The sequence below is a fragment of the Thunnus thynnus genome, chromosome 20 (genome assembly GCF_963924715.1).
Source record: "Thunnus thynnus chromosome 20, fThuThy2.1, whole genome shotgun sequence".
Taxonomy (NCBI): Eukaryota; Metazoa; Chordata; class Actinopteri; order Scombriformes; family Scombridae; genus Thunnus; species Thunnus thynnus.
The window spans coordinates 20,375,981-20,399,686 of record NC_089536.1 but is presented as its reverse complement, the minus strand read 5'-3'; the positions used below and the strand labels follow the sequence as shown (position 1 = coordinate 20,399,686).

The 23,706-nt window shown below is 39.8% G+C and overlaps 2 protein-coding genes across 3 annotated transcripts in view; one reads left to right on the top strand and one right to left on the bottom strand.

Annotated features, from left to right (window-relative positions):
* Positions 1-1,622: 1,622 nt before the first annotated feature.
* Positions 1,623-8,687, bottom strand: get4 (guided entry of tail-anchored proteins factor 4). 2 transcript variants are annotated; one of them, XM_067576570.1, is made up of 9 exons: positions 8,520-8,687; positions 7,202-7,280; positions 6,493-6,574; positions 5,574-5,723; positions 4,802-4,940; positions 4,238-4,378; positions 3,436-3,511; positions 3,173-3,245; positions 1,623-2,505 (listed from the first exon to the last, which is right to left on the bottom strand). In XM_067576570.1, the coding sequence occupies exons 1-9, from the start codon at positions 8,657-8,659 to the stop codon at positions 2,414-2,416; spliced, it is 972 nt and encodes a 323-aa protein (XP_067432671.1). In that variant the 5' UTR covers positions 8,660-8,687; the 3' UTR covers positions 1,623-2,413. The 2 variants fall into 2 exon arrangements, with proteins under 2 accessions (XP_067432671.1, XP_067432672.1); XM_067576571.1 differs by lacking the exon at positions 8,520-8,687 and adding an exon at positions 8,202-8,349.
* Positions 8,688-18,791: 10,104 nt separating this feature from the next.
* The window catches only part of mrtfab (myocardin related transcription factor Ab), a 38,122-nt gene continuing 33,207 nt past the window's right edge, over positions 18,792-23,706 (top strand). Inside the window, exon 1 of the mRNA XM_067576563.1 lies at positions 18,792-18,976. Coding sequence (XP_067432664.1) covers positions 18,853-18,976 — 124 coding nt within the window. The 5' untranslated portion in view covers positions 18,792-18,852. The remainder of the gene's footprint in view (positions 18,977-23,706) is intronic.

Below are 23,706 nucleotides of genomic sequence, written 5' to 3'. Positions count from 1 at the left end.
CAGTGTGGGGTACTAGAGTATGTAGTTGTGTGACCATATAACTGCATTTCTCTTTGGAAAATGGGTTCTTTTCTCAAGGATCATAAAAGTCCATTTGGCCCGTTTTCCCTTCAGATGTTGGACGTCAGTGGTGTAACAGAGGCCTGCAGGAGGAGCCGCTCATCAGAGACATTAGAAAACTGTTAAAAGTTATGAGTCATCTTTAAATATTTACTTGTAGTTTTCTTTCAGAGGAGATTTGGTAGCTTTGCTTCTAAATAATGCATCTTCATGTGCACTCTGATGACTGCTGCTGTCACTGGTCTCTCTCTGTATCTTCAACACCGACATTAGACAGATGCAATCACAGCAGAGCATGTACACAGACACCTCAACGCTATTCTATCTGTCCCTCTGTAGCACTACCACATTAAGCCAATCAGTCCCTTATGGAAGACCAAAATGGCCAATATTAAATCAATAATATTACCAAATAATGATAAAGTATTTGCACAAACCAACAACATCAGTTTTAAAACATCATTCATCATTGTTGTTTTTGTCTCTTCTTGAAAATGTTGAAGTAACATTTCCCAGAAATGAGTTGAGTTTTAAACAATGTATTGAATGATTTCACAATATATTGGTTCATATTTATATTTTTTTACTCTATTGACTCATAATGTCTTATTTAATTTTGGCCATTTTGCTGTTCCATAGCCCCGCACAGATAATTACATAGAAGTAAATAAACATTACTCTACATTGGAAGACCTCTGGACTTTCCTAGAATTTAATGAAAAATCTGACTTCACTGGGGGGGATTTGACCCCTTAAGATTATCTGAAGCACATTTAGGGCTTTTTTTTTTTAATTTATTTTTTTAAATCCTAAAACAGCAGACTGACAAGACCCGAACTGATCGAATGTCACCACAAGGACAAAAAGACGCTGAAGATTGAAAGATGTGAGAAAAGAAAGCAGTCGAGAGGAAGAAGCATTATGAGTGTTGTCAGCAGGCCGAGGAGTTTAACACTGATGTACTGCAGCTATTATGTAAATCACACTTCTTGTTGTGCGTTGGCTGAGCTGATGCTGACTTTTTATCCACCTCCAAGAGGAATCGTTTAACAGAAATATAAAAGTAAAACAAAAAAAAAAAACAGGAAAGGGGGCAAAAGACTAAACTAGAAATAGTGGTGCAACCAGCTGGTTTAGGTATTAGCATTTTTAACAGACCAGTTTCACAGTGTCTCACTTTACTCTGTCATAAAGATCAGTTTACAAACTTGGAAGGTAACTCAAACTTGGACTTTTTATTCTTCACAGCATGTAAGACAGGCGCCCGAAGCCAACAACCAGCAGAAAATAAACTCTTTATAAGTGCTTCAAACACGTCGTTGCCAGACATTTTTTATGACTTGGCAACTGTAAAGAGAAAAAAAAAAGCCAAAATTTGTGTTTTACCACACAAAATTCCTCTTGGAGATGCTAACAAGTTTAGCATCAGTCCTTCAAGTGCACGGTAAAAAAGTGAGATGTCTGCATCGGAGTTATTTTCAACACAGACAGCCCAGGTTTGCAGTAATTAACTTAAATAAAGATGATGGCCACCAGTGTTGAGAAGACACTGAAAAGACAGGGTTTGTTTGTTTGGTTGATACTTAAGGTGCAAGGTGACCTCTTACACATAACTCTGTTGTCTTTTCTGTCCATGAAGCTAATGGACAAACTAGAGAAACTGAAAGGTGGCCTTGACTACAAATCATTTTAATTTAAAAGAAACTGAAAGAGACTTAACGGAAAAAAGTTGTTGAAAAAAAAAAAAAGCCGACGACAGCCACACCATGGTTCTGATCCAGCTCCGTGTGACTGTCTGGCAAAAACAGTTAGAATATGGTAGTGAAATGACCTAAAACCCCTCTTATGATGATGTCATCAACAACAACATTATAAGGAGGGGTTTCACTTGTGATGCTGTCCTCTCCACTGGGACACCAAACATTCACCCATCAGGCAGGTATTCACAGGGAAAGGACAGTTTGTTGTTATTTTATGTTTAAAAACCATAAACCCTAAACAGAGAGTCCCAAAACTAACAAAAATAATGATTAAAATAAAATTATATAGTCTTACAATAATTCAACACGGGAAGAGTTTGCAGTTTGGCGCAGTCAGTCCAGGCAGTGCTGAGAGGGGTGTTTTAGCGGCCTGATACTTGTTCTGATTTTGGACTTGATGGGTGGGATGATGAGGGGTCGGGGTGGGGGTTTGGGGGGGGGGGGGGGGGGGGTGTTTGTGAAACAGCACGCCTCTGAAAACACAGACCGGCGCCTCGCCCCACCCCTGTTGTGGAGGTGAAGGAGGGAGGCGGCGAGGTCTTTTCCTCTTTTTTTTTTGTGTTCGTTTGTTCTCCACGTCCTCGGCTGCAGGCTCAATCCAGCTCTATGGGGCTGCTGTCCTCCTGGGCTTCCTCAGCGCCGTCATCATCCTCGCCCGACCCCATCAGGCTGTTCAGCAGGTTTCCTGCGGGGTGCGACATCATTGATCATCATCATCATCCCTCATGTGAAAATGACGATAAATCAAGTGCACACAGTGGACTACAAACTATTTTATAGTGCGATTTTCTTTTTCAAAACTTGCTTTACTTTTTACATCTGTCATTACATCAAACTTAAGACGTACATGTACGTATGTGCATAGAATTAGAAAAATATTCATTTAATGTGTAAAACCTGAAGGCTTAAAAGAGAGCGAAGTGTTATCAGTTCATGCAGAAAAGTAATTCATGCCTAATAACACAAATGAAGTTCATCAGTAACTTCTATGTAAAACACATAAAGTCTGCTCAATTAAGATAAGATCAACTAATGAGCTGAAACAATGAATGAATTTACTGATTAGTCAATTGACAAAATTAATCAGCAAATAAGTTGCATCCCTAATAAACTTGTTCTTTTTGGAGGGCCAGGGGAGGTTTTATGCCTGTATTAAAGAGCACCAGCAGAGAGTTGACAGGAAACAAGAGAGAGAGACACAACAAAGGTCCCCAGCCAGACTCCAGCCAGGGATGCTGCAGATGCTGGTCGGCATCTTCACCTCTAATCCACTGGGGCGCCTCTGATAAACTTTATACATCCCATGCAGCAAAATCAAAAAGGTATTAAATAAACAGTCTTGGTACACTCACCTAGCAGTCCACCGTATGATGGGGACTGTTTGGGTGGAACCCCAAAGAAAAGCTGTCCTATTCTGTCAAGATACTGAAGAGCAAGGAGGACATCCAAAGAAAGAGGAAGAGGAGAGACATGACATAACATGAACAAGACGATATTAAGAAATTGACGCATTAACATTAAGCATTCGCCGTTTGTTTCAACATGACTTAAGGTCATAGTCATGGCAGGTGAGCATAACACATAGGGTGACAGAATAAAAGTAAAAAACACTCACCTCATTATACATGGGGTCCCTCTTCAGGGAAGGTTGATATTGCTCACATAACACTGTGAAAACTGTTAATTTACCCCTGAAGAAACAAAGAGAAGAAACATTTACTGTGCTGTACTTTATTATCAATCGATTTTTTACTGATTTTTAGCACTTTGCATCTGTCAAACATTAGAGGTACAAGCTCAACAATAGTTAAACCAATGTTACACATCACGAAGAGTTTGTTTTGTTCTATCTGCTGTACAAAATTCGTGATCATCAAATGGGATTACTGCTGCAATAGGAAGTCAGCTAATGCTAGTTTAATTAGCTTACTGCGTGTTCTGAATGACCGCTGATGGAGTGTGTGCAGATATTGTGAGGGGAAACTATTCTATCGATATGTATAAATGTTTACGTGGACTTGTGGAAGGTTAAAAATGCTTCGTGACAGTCACAGAAATAATGATTGTGCGTCTTAACCGTATGTTCCTGTTTGAAAGAGAAACAAAGAACATCTGTTCATTGTGAAACAGATCCTGTCGTGTCTGTTTGAGTATAATCGTGCATAGAGTAGTCACAACAACTCCGAAAGGTTGGTGATTAAGAAGTATTGGCCACACTATTTGGGGCTCACTCCTCTACAGCAGCTTGTATGTCTATATTGAGTGTGACAACACTGTATCCACATTTGTCTCTTTCGTCATTGAAGTGCAAGAGGTAAACTGCCACAACATTTTTCAACTAAATAAGCCACAGTGGGACCCCGCATGATGTCGCGATCATAACGAATCCTTCATATATATATTGAATTTCTCCTCACCCATCCACTGCCAGCAGCAGAAACCAGATAAAGTTTAGTAGAGGCTGGACAAAGGGAGGGCCCTTCTCTATGGACGGGTGTTTCTCTGTGTATGTGCTGAACACCACGGAAGCGCTGTTTTTGTTCTTTAGGCAGAGGAACCTGTAGGGGGTGGGAGGTTCAGTGAGGAAGAGACAGAAATAGAAAGGGGACAGAGGGTAAAGACAGAAGGAGACGATGGGAAAGAGAATATTACAGAGTGTGACACAAGGGATGAAGGAGGATGGAGAGAGAAAGAGAGCGAAGGAGGGAGGGAGGGAGAGAGGGAGGGACATTAGACCAGAAAAAGAGAGATCAAAGACACTTTGAAGAAACTGCTGACAGATAGAAAGCAGATATGACTGCAGGGCCGACATGCCGGAGAAGGATGCATCAATACAACTTTCTCCACCGCACACAACAAATCCTGAGTGCCTTAATCTAAAAATAACTTCACATTACAGACTGCTGCTGCACTCAGAACTCATACGTTTCCAGAAAAAAAAAAGAATATTGTTGCATCCGGAGCGTTCACTGTTCACTTACTGTAGGACGGCTTGCGCCACAAACATGTCCACCTCGCTGCGGAAGCCTCGTGACGCTGAAAACTCCACCAGCATCTGCGCGCAGCCCTCCCCGTCAGACGAATGCAGGAAGTGGTAACGAGACTCACTGTAATTTTGCTCTGAACACAAAAAAAATGATATTTTCACTGCTGAGATTGTGACTTCCAAACAGGCCACCTGCACAATAAGAAGACCGAGGTGTGGAAGCTGGGGGGGATGGACTCAGCTGGGGGAGTGATTAACCAATCTCTGCTCTTCTTGAGCACTAACGCATGCCAGCTCTAGGAAATAGGACAGCGGGGAACCCTGATGTGAGAGGACATGCGTCATGAACTAGTGTCTTGGCTTAAATATAAAACAGATGTTTTGATGCACATCATACACTGCTGCTGTGCTCTGCTCTCGAGTCTAAGTTGGATTTGTTAGACTTATGTTTATGACTATAAATGGGATTTTTGGGAACATGGGAATGGGGATACATGGGAACACAGTATCAAGGGAAAAATCAAGATGCTTTCAAATTCTGTGTAAAATGATCAATTAACTTATGACATTAATTGCAAACAATATTGAGAATCAAAAAATCCTTTTAGTTCATGAGCAAGTAAAAAGCCAAACACAACTACTGACAACTACTGTATACATGTTTTATATAATTAGATTCAATACTGAGTCACTTTGGGCTTTTGTAACTTACAAGCATTCGTTGTTATTTTCTACACTACATAAACTAAATGATCTAATTGGTTTACCTTTCCACAAGGTGACAGCCAGCAGCTGGTGGAGTTTCGGGTGACCCAACTTGCCGGACCCGCCCGTCGACCATTTCAAGGCTCTGGACACAAACGCTACTCTCTCTGGAGAGTTTTGGTCCATCAGGCTGAACAGCTTAGCCAGGTTTTCTGCTCAGCGCGCGCACACACACACACACACACACAACCCCCAACATCAGTACAATGACAAAGAACGTCCTTTCTAATCTGAAATGTCCTATTGTACTGTCCTTGTGACAATTTCATGCTGCAGCATTTATAAGTGATTTTGCATATGAGAGATTTCCTAAACAGATCCAGCAGATCAATGCAGTATCAGGGCAAATCAATAATGGCCATATTGACTATATACGTAAAGTCCAATCTATCACCCACTGCCATTTGTCTCCACCATCTGCAAAAATGCCTTACAGCACTAAGACATTAGAAGTTATTGATCAAGACATAAACAATGCATACACTGTAAACATCTTTACATTTTGGGAATGCAAATGTTACATTCTTCTTATAAAGCATTAACTATTTACATAAGAAGCTTCATTTTACTGGTTCTTGCTTTGCTCAGTGTTTCAAAGTATCTTTCAGTGGCAGTGAAATTCATTTTTAAAGTTGACATTTTAAGAGCTCCTCATAGACACATTAAATAATGTAAATCTTGTTGTACAAGGTTCTGTATGTTTATTTAACAATTTCAGAAGTAACAATGCAAAGCCAAACCCTCAACACAGTTGATGTTACGTGACGTTTTCTTTCACACAAAGTAAAGACAGCACACATAAAAGCACAATATATCATGCAACCACCCACTCTTAAACATCTCATTGTAAAATGTACAGTTTAGCACAAGTATTCTTATAGATTGATTGGTGTCTTTTAAAGGCTGAAAGCTGCCACTCACCTAATATTTCATCTTCAACTTTTGTCTCAGATTTCTCCAACACCTCCAGCACCAGCATGGACAGGTCTGCTGCACTGTTTTGCTGCAGAGCAAAACACAAGCAGCTCTATTTTCATTTTTGTAATCGTTATTGTCAAAAGAATTCAATACTTTAGACGAGCACCTTGGTGGCTGGAAGAAGAAGCTTAATCGATGTATCTATCATGAAATCATCACTCAAAACTGATACTTAATTGAGTTACATTACATTACTGCACATGCAAAAAACAAAAAAAGTAAAGTAAAAAGTGCAAGTAGATTGAGCAAGGTTGGAAACCTGATAATGTGCTCACGTGTGGTGCTAGTGTAACTACTCACGAACCACAGTTTATATGCAGTTTGAACAGTAATAATATTATGTCAATATTAGCCTTCTGCGCACTGTTGCACACAAAGTTGGACCCCATACAAAAGCTGTATTCTTACATGCACTGTTTCACTGATTAATGACAGATTTATAGACATTACTCTGCAATTATAATGATACAAAAGCAGATAATAAATATAATCCCCCAACAAGATACTTGCAAACATGACATTATCAGTTTCCCATCTGGGGTTCTTCTGTAAACATGTGTGCACTGATAACACTTTTTTAAAAAATCCTGTTTTGGTATATAAATAGCCAACTGATCAGGTCTCTTGAGCAGAAATCTAGTGTAACATGTACCTGGTTATAGCTGAAGAAGAGTAGAGCGCCATTATACATCAGCTCCCTGGCCTCAGCATGTTTTGCCTGTGACATGTACCTGTTAGAAGACAGGAGTGTCAGCGTTACATACTGTATGGGATGACGCTATCTGCTTATCCAGATAGACGCCAGCTGTGTTTGCATCATTCAAGATCCTTCCTGCATGGGGCTGCAAGATAAGACATATTCATGCTGTGTTTTTGCTTGAGATACAAAACAAGGTTTCCAAGTGAATATTGCAGCATGTTTGTTTATTGACATTCTCAAAGACAACATGCCAGTTGCAGTAATCTCACACTCTCCATCTTGCATGTATAAGAGGATTTCAGGAGTTAACATTGCAATTATGACTCACTCACTACTATATATATATGAACAGGCTGTATACGCTGTTCATAACCACCTACTATATGTATATAAAGTAACATCTTTATTTTTTATCATGCATTCTCAACATTTCTTGCACTCTTCACTCTTTGCACTGTATCCTAATGTGTTGTTATTTTTGTATAAGTACATTGAGAGCCATTAAACCGGAGTCAAACTCCTTATGTGTGTGAACATACTTGGCAAATTCTTGTTTCGTGATAAAGAATATGTCTCTGCTTCAATACTGTAGGTGTAATAGGTATTTGAGATATGACTGTACACCAGCCTGTCTCAATGCTACTTCAATGAATTACACGGACAAAAGAAATCAGACCATAGCTAATTCTGACCACACTTTTCCCCACATCTGACCAATGGTCAAGTAGGACTAAATAACTATATTGCTTACTGTGCACAAAACATGCCTAACGTTAGCCATCAGTAGTCCAGACTGCGACGGTGCAGTGTGTGGCTGTCTGGCTAACTAAATGCTAACACAGCTGGACAGCACCAACAAACATGTTTTAGGGAAACGTCAGCGGTTGAGAAAACAGTTAGTCTGCTTATTTACAAATTAAATATCTTTTCTCATAAACACCTAAACACAGACCTCGGCTGTCTTGAGTATTGCATTAGCAGCGCAGCTAACTCGAGCTTCGGCTATCAAGGTGTGTTGCTAAACACGTAGTTAGCCTGCTAGCTGTAGTTAGCAGTCCCATTTTTTGTGGCTGTGGGTAGAAGATCGACACCACAGCTGTCCAAACATGCAGCCAGGACCAACATGAGTGGGTGGGTTCGTAGTGAAATCCTCCCAATCATAAATGGGCAGCACGGAAAAGGAAGGTTGACAGCAGAATGGTCTGGAACAGGCCTCAAAGCCGAGTGACAACTGCAAACTGACCCAACGGACATGAAATGGACTCCTTACCTAAAAAATAGAGTCCTGTACATCTGGTGTGCTTCATAGTAATCCCCTTTTTCTACACTGGCTCGCAGTTTTCCTTCGACCCTCTGTACGCCTCCGCGGTTTCTGGCACTGGAGCACCTCAGAGACTCCTGCTCCGACATCGTCGTCGCTCCGCAGCAGCGCTGTATCCTAAGTGTTGACAGTAGCGAACCGCAAAGCTTTAAACCCAAAACACCCTCTTCGCTTGCCGTAGTGTATTGTGTTGTAGTCTCTTAATACGTCCATGTTTGTAGTACTTTAATTTGCTGACCATATAGCCTATACGCCCACTTTTTATTACTTTGGAAAAATGTATTATTTGGATTCACTGAATATGACAGGAATCTCTGTTCGCGGTTCTATTTGATTAATTTACTTACTATTTCGACCAAATTTTATATTCACAAATCCAAATTCTTAAAGATCCCCTCCAGACATGTTTTAAGATGTATGTAATAATTTGTGTCTGATACAGTTTTGTTTTTTTTAACAAAAAAGTTAAATTATCTTGTTAAAATCCTTACAATTATATCTTCTCCTTCTCTCTCTTTAAAAATTCATAAAACTATAAATATGCAAATATATATTTCATTCCAGAAGTTTAACTACTGGACACAAGATGTCTCCAACCACACTGGTAAGTCCATTCTCAGTGTTTGTGCGCTGGGGGTTTCAAATTTCGACATCTCACTTGTGTAAGTTGAATATTGGACCAGGATTGGCTCCAAGCTATTTGTGATGTCACAATCATGCACGTAATCCCACCCCTTAAAATCAGATTTTTAATTCTTTAATGCTCAGAGCATGGTTCACTCACACTCGATACAGACATACAAGCTGCTGTAGAGGAGTGAGCCCCGAACAGTGTGGCCAATACTTCTTAATCTATTTCACACCAACCTCTAGGAGTTGTTGTGACTACTTTATGCATGATTATACCCAAACAGATATGGCAGGATCTGTTTCAGATTGAACAGATGGTCTTTGTTTCTCTTTCACACAGAAACATACTGTTTAGACGCACAAACATGATTTCTATGACTGTCACTAAGCATTTTGAACCATTCAGTAGTTCACACAAGCGTTTTTCATATTCACACAATAATTTCCCTCACAAAACACTTATAAAAACAACACAAATCCAATTATCATACTACAGAAGAGAGCTATAAGAATTGTACATCAAACAGATTATTATGAACCAACCAATGCACTATTTATTAACTCTAACTTTAAAATTCAGCAATCTGGATGACTCTAAAACTGCACTGAGAGGCAATATGGACTTAAGGGAATATGTATGTTTAAAAAAACAAAGGCTAGGACAAATATAAAGAATAGATGTATAACTGTTAAAGGAGTTAATTTATGGAATAACTGTGACAGAGAATTAAAAATGTTTAGTTCACTTTGTAAAATTTTTTAAAAAGTTCAAAAATAACATAGTAAATAGATATAAAACTGAGGTATGAACATAATGGTGAATGAAATGTTTGATTTTGTATTTTGGGACAATAGTTTTGTATTGTTTGTTTTTCATATGAGGCATAATAACCTAAAGCTTCAGCCTACACGTTTCAGTCAATAATGTTTCTTTCTTTCTTTGTTTGATATGATCTGTTATAATTTATCTATGTATATGTGCATTCTTTTGTAACACTGTTACAATAAGGACCAAATAAATAAAAATAAAAAAATTAAATTTAAAAAATAATTCAATTCCTTGATAAAAATAGAGCAACAGTTTGATTAAACAAACCAGTGACTTCTATCCAAACCAGTTCAACAGAGTACAAAGTACTAAGATTAAAAACAGAATTCTTACATGATCCCATATTACCCAAAACTAAAGAAATTCATTTTGAATTAACCAATGTCTCCTTCTAGTGAATTCCTTAGATTAAGAGTTTTTACAGGTTTTTAACACTAGTCTTGACTTGTTTTTAGTAAATCTAAAAAAGTGGAAATAGTGGAAGAACAAAGTTCCTGTAACCTCACATGACCAGCTAAGCACAAAAAGTATGGTAGGCAGTATGGTTAGGACAGGGTTAAGGTTTGGGGAAATAAAACTACTTGGTGGTGGTTAAGGAAAGATTGTGTTCATGGTCACTCTCACATCGTCTCATGAGGTTTGTCTGAGTCATCTCTCCTTCGGGCTAAATCTATTATTCACTATCTATCAGTGGTGGAAAGTAACTAAGTACATTTATTCAAGTACGATACTCAAGTACAATTTTGAGGTACTTGTACTTTACTTGAGTATTTCCATTTTATATTTCCACTCCACTACATTTTAGAGGGTAATATTGTACTTTTTACTCCACTACATTTATTTGACAGCTTTAATTGCTTTTCAGATGAAGATTTGACAAAATGGATAATATAACAAGCTTTTAAAATAGAACACATTGTTAAAGATGAAACCAGTGGTTTCCAACCTTTTTGGCTTTTGACGTCTTACAAAAAGCAGTGTGTAGTCGGGGTCACATTTCACATGTCTATGAGTTGTTAACAGCTTCACCAAATAGTGATTTTTCCCTCTAAACTTCTCACATGGTTTCATTTCAAGAAATTTTCAAATGATCCAATATTTCACCAAAAAACAAAGATTAGAGAGTCCAAAAACTTGAAAACAGTTTTGTGTATCAGATCATTTTTTCTTCTTTCCTCTCCCATTAATCATCTCACGACCCCTAGCCCCCAACTAAACTAAATGGGGGCTGTCAAACAAGAGTATTTGAAAATGTCAGTGCAAATTAAAAAATGCATGCGCATGAGAGCTTTACTGTATCACTCTTATCATACTCACAGGTGATTTGAAGGCCTGAAACGATGCATCATCCTGATCATAAACCAAAGTTCCAAATTAGGTACCTTTCTCCCCTGCAGTCATCATTCCCTAAAAGAGAAACAGACAGAGAGATCTGTTGAACAGGTTTTTGTGCACTGTGTTAATAATGGTGACAAGTATGCCTGACATTTCCAGCTAAACAACAGTAAACGTATGACTTACATTCCCTCTGTGCACTTGCAATATAGCCATTGGGTTAATGGCTTTGAGTTATGTGGCTGAGTGTCACATGTCAGCGATGGAGACCGGATTGGACAGTGAGATAAATAAATGTCTGCAGTTGCCTGTAAAGGACCAGCATTGACCTGCATGTAAAGGAGAGAAAATGACATATTTTAGTTTCCACAGTTCATAAAGTACAATTGTTTCTCCATGTGATTTAATTCTAGACACATTACAATGTGAATTGTAGCCTTTTATGAATGTGACGGTGTAATTCATACCTGGATCACTCTTCGCTGTGTTTTACATGAATACCACTGGTATAGAGTAGTCTACCCATACTATTCCGGTGTTTTCTTCGGGACAGTAAAAGTGAGAAACTCTCTAAACAAGGTACATACATGCATTAGTCATACTGGCACAGATGAAGATGGTGAAGACGTTGGTATTGTGTCTGCATGCGGAACAAACACATTCATCTGCTGTTTGAGTAACTGCACTTCCTGCTGGACCTCTCTTATATAATCTGTGGGTCTGTGTGACTCTTGTGAGACACAGAAAAGAGTGTTAGGAACATGCATTTGGGAACAAAACTTGAAAACAGAGGACTGAAATTTAAAAAAAAAACAGAAAAACAACCACCCAAGGTTTGACTCATGGACAAGGAATGGATGATTGTTGCAGAATATGGTGAATCACTCACTAAAAGCCACAAGGAGCAGGAAGAGGAAACCGCTGATGATCTTCACAGAAAAGTTGCACTTTGTTCTGACTGCAGACAGAAGCAAATATAATGTGTGAGAGAAATTACTGTGTGAATATGAAAAACGCTTGCGTGAACTTCTGAATGGTTCAAAATGCTTAGTGACAGTCATAGAAATCATGTTTGTGCGTCTGAGCAGTATGTTCCTGTGTGAAAGAGAAACAACAAACATCTGTCAAATGGATACGTGTCAGTTGACTAGTACTGTCTGATTTGAAATGTATTCTTGCGCGTTATCTAATGTGCTGAGCTTTATCAAGACTTAAAGCAGTTAAGTTTTGTCCTACAGCAGAAAAAAAGGTTTTAGTCATTGTCGTATTACAAAAGAAAATGGTTACCAAATGATGATAATAATAGTAACAATGTGGTAATTTTCTTAGAAAGATTATACATACGTATATACCCAATAAATTCCTAGAAAGGAACTGATTTGTAACTAACATTCTTAGCAATATATTCCTTGAAATGACTTCATAACTTATTAATAGGTCAAATGAACATGTACAAATGTAGAAAATGTGTTACTTGTTTACAGGAATCATACAATTCAACAAAGAGACACCCAACACTAGATATTTCAGTCACTTCTACATTTCATCGTTTTATCAGAAAAAAATAGTCAGTGCTTTAATGATGGAAAGCGTAAAATAGTAAATCACAGTTTACAACAGATGATACAATACACGTGAAACAAAAAGGCTACAGCATTTTGAAGTCAAAAGAAAGGAAATACATGGTGCTCATCTAGGTAATGTGTTTACAAGTAAGAAATGAACAAGTTTGGCTCTTTATTTTATTGTGTCCGGTCGTAACATACTGTTTCTTTTCATGTCATTATTTCATTGGAAACCTTCAGATTTCTGGGTTATACAATCTCCCAGGACCTGAAGTGGGAGTCAAACATCAACACAGTCATCAAAAAGGCCGAGCAGAGGATGTACATCCTGCACCAGCTCAGGAAATACAACCTGCCTCTGGAGCTGCTGATCCAGTTTTATACTACTGTTATCGAGTCTATTCTCTGCACATCCATCACCGTCTGATTTGGATCAGCCACCAAACAGGACAAAAGATCATTGGTGCCAACATGCCCTCCATCCAGGACCTGTACACTCCCAGAGTGATGAAACGGGCGGGGGAAAATCACTACAGACCCCTCACATCCTGGACATAACCTGTTGCAGCTTCTCCCCTTTGGTAGGTGCTACAGAACACTGTACACCAAAACCAACAGACAGGAACAATTTCTTCCTCGTCTCTGTCACACTCATGAACAGTTAACTCACTGTGGCACTGTGCAATAACCCTGGAACACTATAATACCCACTGTACCTACAAATTATACATATTTATTTTTCAAAATACAAATGCATAATACATTTTACTCATTACTGTATATTTGAACAGGCTGAATATACTGCACATAACCACCAACTACATGTATATAAGATAACATGTCCCTTTTTTTAACCATTCAATATTCATCTCATCACTCCTTGCACTTCTTTGCACTATTTGTATGCGTTTACAGTTCACAGAAACGGTTTCACATGAATATAGTCATTCCTTCTGTATATTTCTGAAGATTGTTGTGTCGTTATTTTTGTGTAAGTTCATTGAGAGCCACTAAACCGGAGTCAAATTCCTTGTATATCTGAACGTACTTAGCCAATAAAGATTATTCTGATTCTGATTGAGTCAGGCAGGGTCGTTTGCGCATGCTCACTTCTGCGTCTGGGTTGGGTTGCCAGGTACCACGACACATATCCCACATAGACACTGAGAAACATTTATGTGATTTGTATCAGTATGGAATCGGGAGATTAACGGGAAAAATCGGGAGCACAGCAGGAGAAAGGGTTAAAAACGGGGAGACTCCCACGAAAATCGGAAGTGTTGGCAGGTATGTTACAGGCTGTATGTCTTACCTTCTGCAGTACACGTAATTTAACACTAGATGGCGGCACAGACTTTGATGTCTTGGATGTCTATTACGTTATTAATTAACTTCTCTCCGTTCATTTTAATTAAAGTTAAATGCCATATACATTATAACGGAGGCAGTGTGGTATGTAACATACACGGACATGACACAGAAGAGTAAAAATCAACTTGATGGAAAGGTGATGTGAAGGAAGTAGCTCTCTCTCGTCCCACGCAGAGGAGGTGTTTTCCGGTCAAAGTTTCCTTTGTGATTCGGAAGTGGTGGTGGGATGCCCAAAGCCGTTTATCCTTACAGATAACAACACACAAGTGGCGAGCATGATAAGTAAGCTTAAATACACAACGCTCAATGAAACAGAGCACAACATTTGCTAGAAAGACAGGAAATGTTAGCTAGGAGTTAGCGGGAATGCCTGGCTAGTTTAGCATGCTAACTATAGCCAGCTAACTTTGTTGTCTGACTGTCTGCAGCTTGCGAAAAGGTTTCTTATGTAGACAGTATTAGCCGGTAAGTGCGCAATTCTGTAGCTGGAGTCATTTCACGTCCACTGTGTCGTTTGTGTGCGGTTTGCGTTTGGACAGTTTGGGTTAACTCCCACCCAGACAAGCTAACAATAGCTTAGCATGTCTTGTCTGTTTTGGACAGTGACAGCTGAAGGGTGCTGCTGCCCCATGACATCTGTGGAAAAGGCCTCTTGCAACGTGGATGCGTTTATACCATATTGCCAATGCTCGCGATTCTTTTAAAAGCTTTTTTATTGACTACACATGCCCTGCTAACACTGGTATAACTACTGTTTCCTGCTCAGCATCATAATCCGTAGAGTAATGGACCAGAACAGAAAAATGGGTTTGGCAGGCATAGAGATAACAGTTGCTCTCTGCTGAAGCTTTTGTTTTGTTTTCCTCAACAGAATCGTTCAGAGCTCTGTCCTGCTAAAGATGGGAAAACGCCAGTTCATGATTTAGTAACACAGGTGAGTCACAAGCAACATCTGGCCTTGTTTATGACAGGCCAGGTAGGAACCACATCCTTTCTTTTTGCCGCTGTCTGCTGAAAATGTGTTGACATTCTTGATATTGGTTTTCCTGTGTGTGTGTGTGTGTGCGCGCGCGCGTGTGTGCGTGATGGTGAGGGGAAAAAAAAAAGCTTGGCTCTCATAGGATGTGTACCAGTGTAAGTGTGATAGATACTGTATCTGGGAGGCTAGTGTGGGCGTGTAGAGAAGAATGCTTGAAGTACATACTGTCTCTTTTAAATGCATTGCACCAGACCAACACATGCTGCGTGTTTGAACAGCCTCTCTGTTGGGTAAGGAAGGATGAAGCAACTGATGTTGCGCTGAGCATCTCCTGAGAGCCTTTCTTATTGAATTTGTTGGCTGTTTAACGCTTGATATCCAGGTCACTATGTTCTGAGTCCTGGCTAGACTATTGAGGCATCATTTCATTCAGCGCTGAGACATAAAGCTGCACGTACATTCACACAACGTGTTGTCAGCAGATATGCATCTCAAAGTGATGTGTTGCACAAAGACAGATCACATGTTGTCTTAAAGCCACTGCACATATTATATAACTGCCAAATCATGCTAAACATATGCTGTTTTTCTAGATGTTAGTAATGTATTATTTGTGTTTCTTAAAGTATTTAGTAACTTGTCATAGAAAGGTTTTGTCATATTGTGGCAGCCTGACCACTGAATTTCATTGTCATGTTACTCACTTCCTTCTCTAAACCAATTTCTCAGTTTGTTTCTCTCAGCCAGGGTCGAGATTGTGATTTCAAAACTCTGCATGCTTTTGCTACTGGGCTATAGCTCTTAGTTAAATCAGCAAATATATTAGCTGATGCTGTCATGACCGTGACCGGAGGACATCAAGGGCCACACTAGGATGAAATGATTTTACATCACGATCAGTTTCACTTAGCCTACGGAGTATTTTGACGATTGCCACATGTTGGAATATATCATGCAGCAAATCACATTTGACCCACACGTAATGGTAGTGACAAGATTTCATGCCGTTCTGGCTAGTAGTGTGGCGGTGCTCGTGTTTGTAATTGGAAGAGAAAGTTAAAGAAACCATCAGGAGAAAGAAGCGATGTTTTGGAACAAGTTCAGATGAGATCCAGTGTGAGAGGAAGAGTGTGATGTTCCTCTAAATCAAACTGATGTGTCCCTTTGAGATTTGCCCAAATGAATCCAACATCCTGAAAAACCTCTTAAATCATGTGTACTTTAAAGCTTAAATTGATTTTGAATAAACATAAAAAAATATAACACTCAGAGTCAAGAGTTTCTCAGCTTTGGGCTTGGTCACATGTAGGGTTGCTTGATATGTAAACAGGGTAGTCATTTGGTATTGATACCAAAACTCAGATGCTGTATTTGTACTTGTATCAAAACAAAGTAGAAAAGACTGAGAAACCCTGCTTAAGTCCTAAGTCCTGCCTTTTAAATCCAGCACGAGCCCATTAACCTTTATTCTAATATGTCTGCAGATATTCTCCTTTCTTTGTTTTAATTCACTTATCCTTTATTCTAACAAGCATCGCAAAAGGTCTTAACAGTTTTGCATTTTAACATGATAAAACTGGCAGATACCCCAATGCCTGAACAAGATCAAGTGAACGTTTAGTGTGTCATGTGGTTAGTGTGCCACTATTCAGACATGTGTGCGCTGGCATTTGATTGTGAGAGAGAAGAGTGACATCTCAGACAACACTGCCTCATTGTTTTCAGGCCCGCTGTGCAGTAATGGCAGAACCCCCATCAGAACCCCACGGCTAGAAAACACATATTTGCAGAGAGGGCAAGAGGAGAGATCAACACACAACGCAGCAGTGCGTCTGCCTTTGTAAACAACCATTAGCAATGCGCTGCCCAAGTTACCGGGCCTGTTTAGTCCCTGTGTTTTGCAGTTTCACAGACTGTTTCACAAAGCAAGTTTAAATACATTAGTTACCATGGAAATATATCCCTGCAGAGTATTATAATGTTGGGCAGGTTAGTTTTAAGGCTTAGCTTCACCTCAGGTTTAACCAGTTTGGATTACAAACATAGCTGCTAATGTGAAATGCAACGGTTTTTTTTTTCAAATGATCCTCCCCAGCAGCCACTCATCACTGTAAACACAAGTCAGAGTCAAACTTCAGCACACGTCAACATTATGACACAGTTGGTGTCATTTTAATGTCACATAAATAGGGCTGAGTGATAATTCAATATTAAAGGGAATCAAATTACAGCGAAATCATATCACGATGATATGATCTCATCATGTTATTGCTCAGCAATTCACTGTCGTCCCAAATAATAATGGGCTCTTTTCACTGAGGACATTTTCACATTTGAAAAAGCACAGGTGGACTAGTAAATTAATGACTGAAATCCATTTAGCTGCTTTGGTTTCAGTCTGTCACACTGTCACAGCTTACTGGGACAGCAGAGCCCTTGTTAATGTTATTAGTAACACCTGTGCTTTTCCTGCTATAATCAGTCAACAGGTCTACTGTGAAAAGGGCCTGTTCTGAGCAAGCTATGATGTAAAACTAATCAAATAAGTTTTTGTTTGACATATATGACAGTGGAACACAGTTGGATGCTTTGAACTGTTTATGTGTGATTTTGCATACATAAACTAGAGTCTGTGTTCTCACTTGTACTGGAAACCAAGTAGCATAATCTAAACTGATGGAGAACTTCAGTCTCTATAAAATGCTCATTATTTTTGCTAAAAACATGTATTGCTCCTTTATGAAATATTTCCTCTGAGAGTTAGTTGTAATATTGGTGAACTGTGGAAATTCTACTGAGGTTTGAAAAAAAAAAGTCCATAAACAGAGTTCTGTCCTTTTAAAGCAGCGGCCACAGCAACAGTTGTAAAAGCTCAAACATGCAAATTCTTCCCTGATGGCTGAGTTAACCTCCTAGCCTACAGCCTCGCGTCATTCCTCTTTCCCTAGTTGTTTATATGTGTGAGGGAGAACGACAGAAGAAGACAAATAGAGTAAAAGGCAGACGGAGAGGAAAAGAGAAGTGCTCAGTGGCCTGGGACTAGCTTTTTGACTCATAGCCTGTAAAAGTGCCTTGGGTACCATTTCTTTTTATTTTTTATTACATGGCTTTGTTGAATACTCTACAAACTCCATTGAAGATGATCTGATGTCTTCATTTTCTGAAAACAGCACACAAGTTCACATAGCAGCACTTTCTTTATTCACACTTAGTCATACCTCGCAGATAGATGAAAAAATGGTGATGGTTGATTTTGTGTATTTTTAATCAAATGAACTTGAAGTCACACAGTGAGGCAAAAACAGTTCTAGGATATAAACATGAGGGATCTGTCCAATTTATAGTGGAAAATCCCTCATGTCATGTAAAATCTAGAATGCATGTGCGGTTTTATACTTTGAGCAGAGAACTAGCGAAAATAACATCTTTTAAATTAAGAAAAGTTGTCTTTTATATCTTATTTAATCTTTTCATGAGACATTAAACTTTTATTTTCATATTTTTGCCGCAGGTCTCTCCGTCACCCTGGCAACGCTACACCCACAGAAAGGGGAGGGGCCAAGTCTTGGCAGTATGGAAGTCAGCGGGGCGCCGGGCACGGCCCCGAGCCCGCAGAGCGAGGCAGTGACTACTGAGCTTCAGGAGCTGTCCCTTCAACCCGCTCCCAACCTGCTGCCTCTACAGGAGCGCAAGAATGGTGAGACAGTGAAGCATACACGCTTTTTTTGTTCTGTCAACGGCCTGTACTTCGCTCTCACATTTTTTGCTGTTTTGTTCTGGATGGATTGGTCAGAGAAGCCGTCGCACATTGAGTAATTCAGCAAACACATAGATAATACGTGCGAGCTGTTAATGCAGCTGTTTACGTCACAAGCGTCTGTGTAATAAATTATTACCGACCTGGTAACTTCCCAGAGTTGTAAAATCCTCCCTTAAAGTAATATAAACAACTGTACATGGTTTTTCTTGGCTGTGGGAACAGTTGTTTTTTTTTTTTTTTTTTTTTGTCTGAGCTGCTGGGTGAATGTTCAGGAAACAGTGGCCCATCGCTCAACAGACATTGTAGGCCAATGCTCTTGCTTCCAGCCAAAGTGAATATTTTGGCTTAGCACTACTCATCCTTCACAGAGGTGGCCTATTTCCAATATAAATTTCTCCCAGCTAAAAACGTGTGCACGGAGAACATGTTACATAAGTCGGGGCTAAGTAGAAAGTGGAAGAAACACTTCTCTGCGAGGCAGAAGTTAAATGTCAGATGTGTCTATACATCTTGTTCATTTGTCAGTGTAGTGGAGTGAAGTACCTCACCACAGAGGGTGTACAGAGGCGAGAGAGACGCTGTGGGGATTAAGGTGCTCATGTGAAATTGTGTGTGTGTGTGTGTGTGTGTGTGTGTCTATGTACAAGACTGTGCAGTGAAGTCATTAGAAAGAAGGGAGTAAAGAAGCTGCTGGATCTAATTGGCTTGCTCCACTGTGCCGACCTCCTGTTACAGTAGATTAGAGTGCGGGCCTCTGGCAGTGCACACCATGGTTGTCCCCTGATTCAGACTGTCGATTTAAGACTCTGCAGGCCTTTTGCTGTAGCTGGAGTTCCCTTAAAGCTCTTGACTCTTAGAGAATTTGACTCACTCTGTGCAGTGAGATATGTAACAGTTTCCTCTGGTTTGAATCATAATGGAAAAGTTGATTTTTCTGCATTAATGTATTTGGTTTGCTTAGATTCAAACTGCCAAACTACAAGTGAAACAGAGCTTTTAAATGAAAGTCACAGGCAGTCAAAGGTAGCTTGTTTATTGGAGAGAGTTCCTCTCTGCTATCAAGAAGTAATAGCTGAATATGGGCACACAGCGCTGAAAAGATTAGAAATGATTCAGAAATTGTTTTAATAAATAAATAATTGAAAATTGAAATTCATTTTTCAGACTGAAAGGTCAAATATGAACTGATTCTGCCTTTTCAAATGTGTGAATTTGTCACTTTTCTTTCTTTTTTTTTCTCTCTTTTATATCAACGTATGCCTTTTGTATAGGCCTATAGCCTACTATGTAAAGCACTTTGGATTGCCTTGCTATTGAAAGGTGCTATAAGAATAAACTAACAGTGAAAACCTCAAAGATATTTCATTTACAAGACAAGGCCAGTCAGACAATTGTATGACATCACCTTAAGTTCTTGGGAACTGCAGTGGGAATTTTTCCACTATTTTCTGACATTTAACAGGCAGAACAATTAAGCTCTATAATTGTCAGATTAATCAACAATTAAAATAGTCATTATTTGCAGCCCTAGGCAGCAGTTCAGATTGCAGTTATTGTGGTCAATGGTTCATGTTATTACGCTGGGATTTCCAAGAACCAGCAGCTGCAGGCTGGCACGTGACAATATCTGTCTTATACCCATAAAACACGCTTCAAGGTTGTTTCCTGTCATCACATCAAAAGCCCCTTTCACACATGCAGTCTATTCCTGAAATGATCAGGAACATTTCCTGCATGGGGTCACATGTGAATGGGAGCAAGGATGGAAATTCAGGGAAATCAGTACTGCCAATTTCCCATCTCAAGACCTAGTAACGTTTCAGGGAAAATGCAAGTACAGCTGTGTTGTGAATGAAAGTAGTAACATTACAGCGAAAAGCACGTAAAGGGTTACGACTCAATGTGTGGGTGACATACTGCGATATGGGTGGTGCTTGGTTTTGGCCCATCTGTTGTCAACATGGCGGCTGCGTCACAAACTTTCTCATATTACGGCTAAACAGTAGACTAAAATATGTTTCTGGAAACATATGAGGCAATGCAGTAACATCATCTTTATTCATATTTGATCGGGACTGCCTAGTTTGAAAGTTTGATCTGAGTTTTGTGAGTTTCGCCTTCTTCTTCTGTCGAGTTTCATGGCGGTTGGCATCCATAAGTGTTGCATTACCGCCATCTGCTGGACTGTCCCTCGCCCCATCTATTCCAGCTTTGCCGTGGCGTGTGTGAAAAGGCGCAAGACGGAAATGTTCCTGAATGTTGTAGCTGCATGTGTGAACAGCGAGTCACTAGCAGTGCCTGAAAGGTTATCCCAGTAATTTACCAGGAACTATGTGTGAATGAGGCTTAAAATCCAAAGGATCAAGACTTGGAAATTACAGTTGGCTCGGTGCATCTATTAAATGCCACGTGAGATCAGATAGCATCTTTCTCACCCGACCAAGTTCTACTAAACCACTCTAAACATGTGTGGTGGGAATGCACCCTCAGTTTTGATAAAGTTAAATCAAAATCAAGACATACAATTGCCTGCACAGAAAATTAGGTGCACTTTGGCATGTGCAATTAATGTCTTCAATCTAACAAAGATTTGTAATGTTTCTGCAACCAAGTCAGACACAATCAGTTAGATAAGCAGATATATCAGAGTATTGTTCAGCCCTGGAACAGTGTAACACACATATACACACCTTGCCATATCAGAAGAGTCAGCCACATTGGCCATTGTTCCGAGCTGGGCGTCGGCGACCCGGTTTGCTCGAGAAAGTTGGTTGACCCGCTGTTGATTTGTCATGAGAGGAAGGTTAGGCTGGGTTTGATTAGTAAATGATTTACCACCTTAGAGAATAATGCACAATAACTCATTTATTACAATTCTCGGGTGGAAAAAATATGTTGAAGCATGGAACAGCCTGATTAAACCATTGAGTGCAATGGAAATAATAAGAGATAATCAGAGGAAACTTTATGTAACACAAGCAATATTTCAAGCAATGTTTACATCATGTAAGAAATGTTTAAGAATTGTCCTGTGACAAGTAGTCACAAGACCATGTTTACCTCACAGAAACATACAAAGACACACACTTTCACACACAGCCTCAGGCCACCACTCCCAAATTTAAACAACCCCTGCTCTTGTTGGCCTATTCTTTACACTTCATTCTGCTAGCCAGAAGCAGACATGTTGCTGCAGGAACTCCTGCAAGCTATTCTAGCATGGAGATGCTTTCAGAGCACTGGAGACATGCATTGCATGTGACTGCATGTGCATTTCTATATGCATGGATTAGTGGCAGTGAAACAGAATGGAATGCCCACATAGTAACACTTATCAGACCTTCATATCTTCTACCAGGTTATGCAATCTGTTTATTGCACAAGGTTCCTTCCTCTGTAATGGACGAGCACAGGAAGATTTATTGTTTAACGCATGTGTGTGTATATATAGAGAGCGGTGACATGTTTTGCAGGATGAGGATCAGAGACAGATGTTGAGGTCGTGAGACAGATGTTTAGGTTGTGCGCGCTAGTGCACGAGTGTGTGTGTGTGTGTGTGTGTGTGTGTGTGTTTGTGAGTGTGAGAGATTCAACTCCGGTTCAGGACAGTAAACAAAGCTGGTTACGCTCTGATAAAGTGATTGAGATCATTCAAAAGTTTGAAGTGAAGAAGCTAGTTTGAGCGTGGAAGTGTGGGCTGCAGCAGCAGCGGCAGAAGAAGGAGGAAGGGGAATAAAAGAGGAGGGGGAGGTCATGTCTGAAATGGCAGTATTGCATAACTATTCAGTGAGGGAACAGAAGGAAAGCGAGGGAAAATGGAAAGCAAGAAAGGAGGGGGTGTGTTACTTGTTCTGGAGGAGGTGAGGCTTGGCACCAGCTCGTTTTTGTTCTTTTCCAATTTTTTACTTCCAAACTGGCTGAGAGAGTGCAGAAGAGTGGCAGTAAGTTTTTGTATTTTTTTTTTAAAAGCGCTCCAAAAAAAAAAAAAAAAGTACGGGCGCACAAAGGGGAAAAAAAAGGTGTTGCCATGGGGAGACTGGAGCCCATGGGTGGACCTTGTTGATATCCAAGGAGCAATAAGGGACAGAGACACAGACCTACACACACGCCCTCTCAGTCGGGGCGTGCACACACTTGTAGGCAGACAGTCCAGAGAAAGGGAATGTGAGGTGTACTGCAACTTGTGGAGTAGCAGCTGCCGGTGAGAGGAAAAAAAAACGTGTGTTTTTTTTAATGTGGCTTTTCTGTGGCTGGACTTCTCTTCAACCTTCTACCGCTGTTGTTTCCTCACACTATTTACTCTGCTTGTGTCGGGAGTATGAACTGCTAATCTTGCCGGGAGGGTGAAGCTTCCCCTCAGCATGGTACAGAGGGATATGACTATCCATTCAGGTAATGTCAATTACTGCTTTCTGGTGTTTTGTTTGTCTTCAGATAACAATGACAATGATTGAAAGTCATGTGTTAAGTCTGTCTCAAGTTGTATTTGTTGACTACAGGTGTGGTGAGAGAGCTTGCAGTGTGTTGACAGTGCAGTCTTAAGTGTTGGTGTTTATATGGGAATGCCTACACTGCATCCACAGCTGTAAAAATGTACTAACTTTCACATTTTTTTTCCGTGGACACATATCATTACTGTCAACCAAAGCTGTTAGTATTAATGGTTG

Bases quoted from the DNA above. Each gene is read 5' to 3' on its own strand.
- get4 (XM_067576570.1), bottom strand. From the start codon at position 8,659: ATGTCGGAGCAGGAGTCTCTGAGGTGCTCCAGTGCCAGAAACCGCGGA. The intron at 6,575-7,201 runs GTACATGTTACA...TTTGCTCTGCAG, and splicing joins TCTTCTTCAGCTATAACCAG to CAAAACAGTGCAGCAGACCT. The intron at 3,512-4,237 runs GTGAGGAGAAAT...TTGTTTCTTCAG, and splicing joins CTGCTGCTGGCAGTGGATGG to GGGTAAATTAACAGTTTTCA.